The sequence below is a fragment of the Lytechinus variegatus genome, chromosome 11, assembly GCF_018143015.1.
Source record: "Lytechinus variegatus isolate NC3 chromosome 11, Lvar_3.0, whole genome shotgun sequence".
In the NCBI taxonomy this organism is placed as follows: Eukaryota; Metazoa; Echinodermata; class Echinoidea; order Temnopleuroida; family Toxopneustidae; genus Lytechinus; species Lytechinus variegatus.
This window is the reverse complement of record NC_054750.1, coordinates 4,329,773-4,342,405: the sequence shown is the minus strand read 5'-3', so window position 1 is coordinate 4,342,405 and position 12,633 is coordinate 4,329,773. Positions and strand designations below refer to the sequence as shown.

The 12,633-nt window shown below is 35.9% G+C and overlaps 1 protein-coding gene across 1 annotated transcript; it reads left to right on the top strand.

The window, feature by feature from the left end:
* The first annotated feature begins 5,482 nt into the window (after window positions 1-5,482).
* Window positions 5,483-6,723, top strand: LOC121424168 (E3 ubiquitin-protein ligase TRIM71-like). Its single transcript, XM_041619776.1, has 2 exons — window positions 5,483-5,699; window positions 5,909-6,723. The coding sequence occupies exons 1-2, from the start codon at window positions 5,483-5,485 to the stop codon at window positions 6,721-6,723; spliced, it is 1,032 nt and encodes a 343-aa protein (XP_041475710.1).
* Window positions 6,724-12,633: the final 5,910 nt, after the last annotated feature.

The window sequence follows — 12,633 nt, the reverse complement described above, 5'->3', positions numbered from 1 at the left end:
AAAAGTGTGCACGAAATCCTTCAATTTCAATCTAGAAAATGCAAAAACTCCATCACAAATCCCCTCGCTCATACGTTTCTTCGAAAATTTAGGTCTTGCAGCCCCACCCACTCCCGGTTGTTTTTTTTTTATTTTTTCAAACGTCCATGAATAACAAAAGCTGGGATGAACCAGAGAACATAGCTGCCATCTCGATCTGACTAGTAACAGGTAATGGGAATAAGTTTTGGAATCTAAAATACATAAGTGCTATATATGAGCTGAAATAGTATCAGACAAAACGCCTTCCAATCATGCCAATGAAAAGGAATAGAGGAAATACGGGGCTGTGAAAATATCTTAAGATTTTTTTTTATAGTAGAGCACTACTGTAACGCTTATTTTTTCTTTTGTATTATTTACATTTTTATTCATATCTCGGATAATATCTTCTGGTCAAGAAGACAATTCACAGATGATTTTATTTTGTTCATGTCCAAACATTATCTTTAAGTTGCTTTCGAGTGGGATTCACCATTTTTACAAATTATAATCCTCTACACATGATTATTCTGAGTGTAATTTTCTGATAACATGTCTATATTGAGTTGAAATGACCTTGGTATTTTCTTTAGGGCACTGAATTGTTATTATTTGTTTGGCGTCACCTGTGCCTGGGAGGCGAAAAGCGAACTGAATCACTATGATCCACAGGTCTCTCCTCCCGATATAACTGATTGGAGGGGGGGGGGGGGGGGGGGTGCAGGTGGACCTCGACACCGGGGTTTCCCCCTACTCTTATACGAATAGTGCAGTGGGTTCTTAACGTGCAAAGGTGGTGACTCTCCTCTACACGGGTCCTCCATTTAACGTCCTATCCGAGGGACGGAGTGTTTTCCATTGTAACATAGCCTGCATCTATGAAACATGGGAGAGACGTTTACACACAACGCACTGACTTCAGTCACCCGCCCAGGGTGGACTCGAACCTACGATCTTTGGTTCGACTTCGACGGGCAGACGCGTTCCAACACCGCTTTCTTGTTATCACTGTATTAACTAAATTTAAATTTAGTTGAAAATGAAATAATTGAAACAAGTTTCTCGAGATGTTATGGTTTCTGGGCTTGATAGCTATGACATAGATTCCATATCTTGCTCGAGTAACTAGTGTTCACGCGCGTTAGTTATATCGGGTCCGGTCTGAGCGTTTCTGGGCGACCGCGCGTTTGTTAGACGACACAGCCAGCATCATAGAATTATAAACCTAATCATTGGTGGACCACTATCAATTTGCCATTCGCTTTTAGTCTGAAATGGATTCATTAAAAGGTTAAACGTTATCACACTGTAATTAGATGGAAAAGGGGCTTATCAAAGCTATGTTTCACAGAGGAACTGTTCGTCAAAAGACGCGAGGCTTACTATGATAATGTATTTGCCCCGTCAGGGGCAAAAATTTTTCATTTTTGACAATGGAAATGACAATTTTCATGCAGAAAAGTGCCTTCATTTACTTTTGTCCTTAAATAATTTATCATTTTTCATCTTTCAGGGGGGCACGTTGGGGGGCAAAATCTCGTTTTGCCCCCCCCAAAATTTTATTTGGGGGGGGGGGCAAGTGCCCCCCCTGCCCCCCCGCTTCCGGCGCCCTTGGCTGATGTCTGTCTTTCTCTCTATCTGTCTATATATCTATCTCTCAAATTCTATCTCTATCTATCTATGTAACTGCAGTATCTATCTATCTAATAATCTTCTCTGTCTCTCTCATTCTTTATCTAACATCTATCTATCTCAAATCTCTCTATCCATCCATCTGTCTGTCTTTCTCTATTTCTCTCTCTCTACCTACCTATGTAACTACAGTATCTATCTGTTAATTTGTCGCTCTTCTCTCTCATTCTTGATCTATCTGACATCTATCTATCTCTCAAATTCTCTATCTATCTCTCTATCCATCTGTCTGTCTTTCTCTATTTCTCTCTATCTATTTATCTATTTTTTTAACTAGAGTATCTATCTATCTGTTAATTTGTTAATAATCTTCTCTGTCTCTCTCATTCTTTAATTATCTATTTAATATCTCTCTCTATCTATCCATCTGTCTGTCTTTCTCTTATTCTCTCTATCTATTTATCTATCTATTTTTTTAACTTATCTATCTGTTAATTTGTTAATATTCTTTGTCTCTCTCCCTCTTTATCTATCTAACATCTATCTATCTCTCATCTATCTATCCATCTGTCTTTCTCTACTTCTCTCTATCTATATATCTATCTATGTATCTATCTGTTAATTTGTCTATCTTCTCTTTCTCTCTCATTCTTTATCTTTCTATCTATCTAACATCTATCTGTCTCTCAAATTCTCTATCTCTCTCCCCCTCTAGCATTTTCTCTCTCTCTCTCTCTTTCTATCTATCTATCTATCCACCTCTCTCTCTCTCTATTTCTATCTATCTATCTGTCTATCTTGTCTCTATCTATTTATCAGTCTTCTATATCTATCTTTCGGCAGCTTCTAAGTGTATCAATCCATCAAACTTCAATTTGTCTTTCCATTATATCTGTTTATTTTGATTTTGTCTGTCATTCTATTCATTTAGTTAATAATTTATTTTTATAAAAAAAAACTATAAACAACGCGACTGCAAAAGCATGTTCGGATTTCACTCCTGACTGCCGCTCTCTCTGTACATGAAGTGCCGAGGAACTCTGTGCTCTGATCAGTAACCGTGCAAATTGCATGCGGTGGTGGACTCGCCTGTGTCGCACGCTGCATGCAACCAGCGACGTGTGTAGACTCTTCACTAGTCGCTTTTTGGCTACTTTTCCGGAAAATGCCTTCGCCAGGGTGTAAAACGGAAACTCGCTGCCCGGACGTGGACTTTGGACATGTTCAAAGTCTACGTGGCAAAAAATGGTCTCCGGAGATCATGCAGACTATGACACTTCAACAACAGTTCTCGCTACGCTCCCAGTTTTCTGCAGTAGTTTGCACAGCGCCATGGCCATTTTTATTTGACGCGGCGAGAACTGCATGGACTTAGCGTTGGTGTAATATGGTATCAGTTGGCACTACGTCCGAATCGACGAGAAAAAGCAAGTCGCGCAATCTGCTTGATTTAGTCAGAACGTATAGCGGGGACGTTCCGACGCAGCATGGACCGATTCCGAGCGTAGAATAAACTTAATGGGCACACCACAGACGCATCATAAACTTCACAATAACTTCAAGAACCTAGCGCGAGCTTCACCTGATGTAAAGAGGGTATTAGTTTGAACTGGAAATGAAATGAAAACTAACCGAGTAATGGAGGTCCATTTGGTTTATCTCTGAATTTTTCTTTTGCAGATATTAATAATCGGTCACATGTTTCTACTGACTCAATTCATGACATAATGGAACTGCAAACCCTAAAGTCTAGGCAAAACTGTCATATTCAAACAATGATGTTTAAGATCCTCCATGATTTGGCTCCCAATTATCTAACAAAATACATATTTCATACCTCAAGACCTTACCATTTTCTAAAAATATTTTTTGCCTCCCCAAACCCAGAACTATTTACTGCAAACGCACAATTCTTTTAGATCAGCGTTGACACATTCGAGACATTGATTTATTTTATTCTGCGGGAGTGGGAATAAGCAAACTGATTTTTAGCATCCTTTCCTTCTTGTAGATAACAAACTCTCCTGGAAATGCCAAATTGATAATATTTGTAAAATATACCGAAATATATGCATCATAAATAGGTTGAAAACGTTTATTCCTGTTACTTCTCTACTTACATTATATTCTTCTCTTATATTACCATATATCAACTATGGGATCCTTGTTTGGGGCAATACCAACCAAAGCTTACTTAACAAATATCATTATTACAAAAAAGCCCTTCGTATTATTTCATTCTCACTCTGATCCGCTTTTCATTGATTATAAAAATTTTAAAGATTCGAGACTTATACCAATTTCAGCTTTGGCAGTTTATGTACATGTATGAAAACAGTATGGTTCCTTTTGCATTTCATGATTTGCATCCTACCAGACAAGCCGATAAATTTCATCTGCCTATCTTAAGAACTCGTTTTGCGCAAAATACTTTTATTTTCACCGCCCCCAAATTTTGGAATTCACTCCATAAAGATGTTCAACAGGCCCCCTCTATCCACTCCTTTGAGAGAAAGCTAAAAATATTTCTGTTACTGTCTTACCAAAGTAATTAATTAGTTTGTATATTTTTAGTATTGTCTAAGCACGCTATTAAGTCACACTCTCCTTGATCCACGTTTGCACTCTCGTTCTTGCCCCCCTCTCTTTCTGACCCTTTCTCTCCACATAATCTGTGTGTGTCTGCTGTGCCTCCCTCCCTCTCTGTCTCTCTCTTCCCACTTATCTTTGCCCCCTTCCTCTCTCGCTCCCCTTTTAGTACTTTATTCATTCCCTCTCCCCTCTATTCTTCGTCATGTCTTTGTTTTCTTTTTTTCGTTTTTAGTATCGTCCCGTATCTCTGTCATCTTTTTATTTTTTCTCGCTAATACTCACCATCTTATTATAACATGCATTTCCAATATTCTATTTTAATTTATTGTATTTACACTTGCGAATGAGTCCCATTTTCAAATGTTTAATATACTATCCACGATCTACAAGCAATGCTTTTTAGTGGATTCCCTCATTTACAGATCAGATTCTGTTAAAACTATTTTACAAATGTTTTGGAACTTGTAATTGATTTGATCATTGTTTTCATATTTCATTTGTATTTCTTTATATTTATAATGTATGTTTGATTTGTATTTGCTTATAATGTTGATAATGGAAAATAAAACTTGAACTTCTTTCTTCCTTTTTACTTTTACCTTTTCTTTTCTCCCTTTCTTTCCTTTTTTGTCCTTTCTTTTCTGTTCTCACGTTCCTCTCCCTGTGTTCCTCTCTCGATCACTCTCTTTTATTTGGTCCCCAAGGAAGACCAGCTGCACATGAATAATAATTGGTGCAGCTGAATATGGGTTATTCAACCGTCTTTTATCAGAAGTTGTTTTTATTCATCTTTTAATTTCCTTGATATGTGTCAATCATTACATTTTTTTCTTTTTTAGTCAATGTTTAGAATATTTCATTATGTATGTATGTGTTACTCCTTGTATCCCTTTGCATATATATTGTTATGTATTTTTATGAAGAAAATAAAAAACAAACAGACAACTATTGGTATTTCTCATTTAATTGTCTGGGAGAACGCAGAATATAACAATTTGCTCACTCCCCCTTACCCCTGTCCTTGAGTATTTTTCAAGTAACTCACTTGAAAAAAAAGATCAATATCACTAATGTGATCATTAATGTTGTCTTAAATACAGGTGCAAAAATGACGTCAAGCATGCCCTTTCCAATTCCCGATGCATCAAAATCGAAATTACAACTATGTACATCATACACCACGATTGGATCCAAGGTAGGACTCAATTTAATATTGCGTGGCGGCGAAGGATTTCCAATGGTTGGAACTGGCTCGATTGCATCTGTAGAGGGGTTTGTTGAGTCACCCAATGGTCAATGTTGTCAGCGTATCCAGTTCCCCGATATAGTACCTGCTAGTGGTATCTGTAAGGCCATAGTTTGGATGAATCAAGTAGGTGTCCATCAGGTCCATGTGAAGATCTGCGGCACAGAAATCGAGGGAAGTCCTGTCAAGTTAGTATCAGGGGTCCGTGGTACACTCTAAAAAATGGAATGTTAAATCAACATTTTGAAAGGTTGGAGGAGTGACAACATTTTCTAAATGTTGCATTTACCACTTTAAATGGTTCTACCCAACACTTAAAATGTTGGATTTAGCTTTATACAAAGTTGGATGTAACATTTGGAAAAGGTTGTCACTCCTCCAACCTTTTAAATGTTGATTTAACATTCCATTTTTTAGAGTGTAACCTCTTAAAGACTTATAAGCCGCCGATGAACCAACCACACGATATCACCAAGCTTGAGAACATGTTTGTAGTTACGGACAAGTCCAACAACCAGGTTCAGGTTTTTGATTCGGAATTCCACCCAACAAACAAATTCTGTTCACCTGAAAGTACCGACATGGGCAAGTTTGATCCATATGCCGTTGCCTGGACGGGGAAAACGTTGGTAGTCACTGATCTCAACAATCACTGTGTCGTCGAATTCAAAAACTTTGTCCCGTTTCAGGTTTTCGGTAAGGAGAAACTAAAGAGACCTTGCGGGATAGCAGTGGGTAAAGATGGCTCTGTTTACGTGGCGGACTGTGAAAAGCACTGTATATTTCAATTCAACAAACAACGGGAATGTACCTTCAATATTGGAGGACAGGGATCAGCTCTGGGTCAGCTCAATGCTCCTTGGTTTCTTGCCATCAACTCAAGCGGTAACCTGGTTGTTTCCGAGTTCAAGAACCGAAGGGTGCAAGTTTTTGATCCACAAAAGAGACAGCCAATTCGGATCATTGACGTCAAACACAACGGTAAGTCATGGGACTGTCGTGGGCTTGCGTTGGACCAGAACGACAACATCTACGTGACTGTTCGCAATGGGTTCATGCGGGGATGGAGTTCCGAGCACGTTCTTGTTTACGCCCCAAATGGAGATTTCCTCGGAGCTTTTGGAGAAGGTTTCAATTATGTTCGCGGGATTACCGTCACCAAGAAGGGCGAAAAGACTCTTGCTTACGTAGTGGATGGTGCTAACCATCGCATATTAGAGTATGAGATGTAACAGTATTTTCAATAAAGAAGTATATCACTACCATCTTAAAAAGAAGAAGTAAACTACGTACTATCAATGCATATGAAGTTATAATAATTTCTTATAAGAGGTAGAGTTATTTCCAAATATTTGTTTTTACAAAAAGCCACTTATCTTCAAGACATTCGACCAAAGGCATTTATATACCTTGTATTTACCTTGTATACCTCATACAAATTAAGGACCGACTTGGCTGAAGCATAAAATGTAAAAACAAATGTAATTTCACATGTTCTTGATGGAATAAGACTTTGTTTCACAGGACATAATGAGGAGAAAATTAGAACATTGCATATTTCATACAATAAAATGCATAAGAAATAGTGAGTGGGTGATGTCATCAGTCCCCTCATTTGCATGCTGAACAGAATGTGCATATAATGGTTTTTTGCGAAATCAAGCAATTTTTTTTATTTGACATCCGATTTTGATAAAAAAAATCAGGGTCATGCGTTTCGATTTTTTTTTGATTCAAGTCAACAATTTTTGGGGTACTTTAATGATGCAATTTTCTAAACTTTGCCCCATTTCAATGCAGTTGCTCTCTTTAAAGGCGCAACACTTCTATCCTTTGGACGCAAAACTTTATTCTACCTGAAAAGTTTATAGAAAAAAAATCTCTTTTGGTTGCAAATTGGCTTTGTGGTGCAAAGGGGTGCAAAAACGGTGCATTTTTGCACCTTCTTCAATTACGGTGCAAGATTGCACCATAAGCATTGCTGTCATTCTTGCATTCAGTGTGCATAATCTAAAAGCAATATTTTGTAAGTGCATAGACCTAGCATCATACATGTATTTCATAATTGGCAGATTGACCGGCTCTCATTATCATTTTGCTGTTATATCATGTAGGCCTATACAGGCTGACTGCCAGAGTATATAGATGAAAGATGTTGAATAGTATGAGCACCGTTTGTACCAAAATTATATAGAACAATTATTTGTTATATAATCATTATTTAACAAATGATATGAATTATATATCCCCTCAAAAAAGTTCTGCAACTCAAGTTTGAGTGCTAATAGATTTCTTAGTATGCCATCATCATATGTAAAAGTGGTATCATTGGAAAGTATGATTATTCCTCTTTACGATCATGTGTCATTTGTAATGCTAGTGTTATCATGAAATACACAGACATGATAAATATGCAGCAATGTAAAAAAGGAAATGTTGCAAAATTCGTTGACATGTCATGTTTGAGTTCTGCAACTCAAAATGCAAGTTTGAGTGCTAATAAATTTCTTAATGTGCCATCATCATGTGTAAAAATGATATGTTTAGAAAGGATGATTATTCTTATTTACAATCATGTGTCATTTGTAATGCTAGTGTTATCATGAAATACACAGACATGATAAATATGCAGCAATGTAAAAAATGAAATGTTGCAAAATTCGTTGCCAGTCATGTTTGAGTTCTGCAACTCAAACTGCAAGTTTGAGAGCTAATAAATTTCTTAACATGCTTAATGTGCCATCATTATGTGTAAAAGTGATATCTTTAGAAAGGATGATTATTCTTCTTTACAATCATGTGTCATTTGTAATGCTAGTGTTATGAAATACACAGACATGATAATACGCAGCAATGTTAGAAATTAAATGTTGCAAAATGCGTCGTTCCCAAAGGCGAATTTCCAATTGTTTCGAGGATGGACCGAGTGCATTCACTGTCACCTGCATGGTAGAAACTCTATAGAAATTGAGACTCTTGTTAGAAATCAATTCATTTTGCAACATTTCACTTCTGACTTTTCTCAATGTTCAGGGTGATTGCATATTCCATGATTACATAATCACAGCAAATGGCATGTCATTGTAAAGATGAATAATTCAGCTTTCCAATGTACCAGTTTCATACTTCATTAACCAAAATGATATCATCCCCAAAACTGAGTTGCTAAACTTTTTTTGAGGGGTATATATATATATATATATATATATATATATATATATATATATATATATATAATTAACATTTTATTCATAAATAATTACTATTTTATAATTTTACAGTTTTCATTATTTAATTATTTATATATAATTACAAGCCACGCTTCATTATTTATAAATAATGGAGGGTTGAATCGCTATTATTTATAATAATATTATATATATATATATGATTGATATTATTTGTTAAATAATGATAATATAGCAAATAATTGTTCTATATAATTTTGGCACAAACGACGCATCATAGAATAGAGCCGTCGTGGTATGGCTTTCATTTATATCGCTAGAGGCTTATCATATTTTTATAAGTTGCCGATTCGACCGGCTTGTATGATAGTTATGTTGAAAAAGGGACTGATCATTTTTACGGAGATTCAAACTAAATCAATTACACAATCACTTAATTATTAGAGTATGTAAGTATTTTCGCTTCTTTCTTTTATATCTTATAGAAATCGTATCCAAATTCTTACTTTCTCTACATATTTTTGGTTATAATAACGCCACTTTTTATATCAATATCGCTTATCATAAGAATATTTGTATCTAAAAATATATATGGGGGACAAGTTGTTCAATTGTCATATTTAAAAAAATATATATATGTAATTACATATATCTGAAATAGTTGCACTTCGTAAAAATTTAAGTACTATTTGTACAAATGTACATTTATACCAACACAACAAAAAGAAGGAGAAATGAACAAAAAATTACATTTTATATTACTTACTGCATATTCAGGTCTATCACCAAAATATTTTGTAATCTTCTCTCGCTCGCAGCTTTTCAGGAATTCACCCCATTCAGTATTAAAAAGAATTGTAACAATTATCTATTCATCGTTCATTAAGTATATTAATATGTATAGTTATTGCATTTAAGAGTGGTGTTTAATAAAGAAATCAATTTTGCGACGCGCGATCGCTAATGGAAATAAAAAATAAATATTGTACATCATTCGATGGGATTTTAACGAACTTTTTTTTATTTTTATGGTTTCTTGAAACTTCCCTCTGTACCTTTTAAATAAATCATATCAAAGTTCATGTAATAACGGCCACATTCATGGTCTTACTGATTCATGTATTTTTGTGTGTTTAGGCTAGCGAAATTGGGTAATATACAGAGATGCACCACTGATCCAGAAGAAAGTAATCCGTTTTCGGAAATAAATATAACATTCATAAGTTTTAATTAACAAAAATGACACCTACACTAAGAATGGCATCTCTTCTTTGCTTGAGATCAAATACCTAGTGAATTGTTCAAGCATGACATATATTTGGGTGTGTCAGAAAAGATTTCCCAGAAGCCCTCCTGTGAATCCAAATCCACTCTCATTTCGAGATAATCATGACAAATTTGACCAAGAATACAAATAAAATGTAATGAGGCATATGTTTCTAACGTCGATGCACGTCGTCGTTTCTCTTAACAAATCTCAACACATTTTCTCTTGGAATATTTAAAGCTCTTTAAATTCATTCTTGAATCATAGGCTTTGGTACAAGGACCATTATCTTGCCCAACCTGGTTTTGACAATGTGGGTGTCAAAACTTCCTGCTCGTGCATCGTGCACGGATGAGCCGTTCATGTAATATGATAAATAAAAACAAAGAGGAGAATCTGAATGTTATTATAGTGGTTATGAAGTACTACCGTATAAAAATAAAAAATGGAAATTCTTATTTCTTTTCTTTTTCTGGGACTCGCTGTACAATGGATCTCCTTCCTGCATGGAGGTTTATGCTCCATGGGAAAGTCCCACCAGGACTCCACTGGAAATGGGAAGTTTACAGTTCTCGGGTTGGGGCTATCCTGTTCAAGCTTACTGACCTTATTCTTCGATGTATGAACTTGGTGTGGTATCAATGGTGATCTGGCAAATAAAATCAATCAATTAATCATGAAATTATTCTATAATAGTTGTGAATGTTATCGATCGCAGGGTCTAGTGGGTATAGCTACCCACCCCCTAAAAAAGAAGTGGTAAAATGTATCATCCTCTTATTATAATACTATATGTTAAACCATATCACAAAATGACTTTCCACCCCCTCCTCCAAAAAGGTAATACGTGAAGTATATCACTTTCTGAATTATGACAAAATCTGTCGCAAAATAAGACTTTCATTTTAAAAAGTTCTCAACTTTGTAGCTATTTTTCATCCAATGCCATGCCCTGATCCTCTCGTTACGGCAGTGGTGTCATGTGACACGTATCATTTATGTGTATCATTCTAATTAAGCAGAGACCTCTGGAACAATCTGTCTATATCGTCCATCAGTTCATAAAAAAGTTTGCACTTGGAAATGATCCTATAAAATAACATATTTGTAATATCCTGAATCTTTTCCAGATTGATGCACTGGTACAGGACTCTTTTAATAAGCCAATGGTGATATAAATGTCGAAAAATCTTTCCGCTTGAGTGAGCACCACTTTTTTTTTAAAAGTTAGTGAAAGATGATTTGCGCAGAAGTTGGAAATTATAGTTATATGGATAAAAAGACTTTTATTATGAGGAGCATATTTAAGCTAAAAAAATTATTTGAATATATCTTTTACCTTTTTAACTTGTTTCATTACTATCAAGGACAAATGCGCGCCTCTCCCCCTCCCTGTTCATGTTGTTTGAGTATATGATGATGGTAACACACTCATGTAGGCGCCTTTCTGTATGTACACAACTTATTTTTTTCTTTACACTTTGTTTAATTCTTCACCCAGTGACTTGGCGCAACTGAGATTTTGCGACCTTTTCAAGATTGTCTCGAAGCCAGGCAAGCATGCAAAGATCCATTATGAAACTGGTACCAAAATATGCGGGGAGAATAACTCCATCAGGACATATCTATGAAACAATGATTAATGTTCATTCTTTAGACAAGACGACTTCAAACTGACATTTTTCTGGCACACTCTATGGTTCTCAAACCGTTCATAAAAGACCATTCTCTTTCAGACTGTGTAATATTAATTGCATTCAACAGACTGATCATGACTTGAGTGCAAAGAATATTCAATACGTGTGCCAGGATGATTTTGAAAAATAGATAATGTTCAGATATCATTTTACTTAAACTTGACATAGTTTCATTTCATGGCTTGGTTTGATGACTAAAATACCTTTTAATTAATTGCTCAATTAAGAGATTCCTTCATTTGAACGATTAAAAAAAAACTGAGGCAGCCCTCATTTGTCGTGTTCTTGAAGTTTGTAGATATCTTTAATCACTGTGTATACGCGGGGAAATTATAATCAACATTATAATAAATCATTGGACTTTAGACTTTGATCATGAGATCGATGAGTGATAAACATGTTCATGACATTGTTTGTACAAAGATTTTGATTTAAAATGGAGCCGGGGAGAGCATTGTCGTATAGGGGACTCTGCCGCCTAAATTCGCGACAAAGAAAGAAAAGCGAAAAGGATCAAATAAGGTATGGTTTGTCAAAACCTATACCCAAATTAGATTTTCAGTCGAAAAAGGCCGACATGTTTGCTCTCTCTCGACCTTTTAGAAGATTTCTCACACGAGTCTTGCTGTGTTCCCTTAAAATTTTCTCCGGCGCATTACGCCACCCTATTTCAAGATCTGTAGAAAAAAATCTTTTGTGATAAGATCCAATAAACGATAGAAAAATGGAGAAAATTGTGAAAATGTAAAGGTGGAGAGGTAAAAAAGAGGGTAGACTTAGGAAGACAGAGGGGGTGGGGATAGAGAGAGCTAGTCAGAGAGAACTCGAGGGAGGGAGGGAGAAGCGATTGAAAAGGTGTGTTAATTTTAGAGACAGAAGGATAAAGGGTGACGTATGCACATCCACCCCCATACATACACCAAAAAGAGAGAGAGAGCGAGAGAGAGAAAGGTTATTCATGTACAATCTTGCACATGACTGCGTCGGATA

Bases quoted from the DNA above. Each gene is read 5' to 3' on its own strand.
- LOC121424168 (XM_041619776.1), top strand. From the start codon at position 5,483: ATGGTTGGAACTGGCTCGATTGCATCTGTAGAGGGGTTTGTTGAGTCA. The intron at 5,700-5,908 runs GTACACTCTAAA...TCCATTTTTTAG, and splicing joins GTTAGTATCAGGGGTCCGTG to AGTGTAACCTCTTAAAGACT.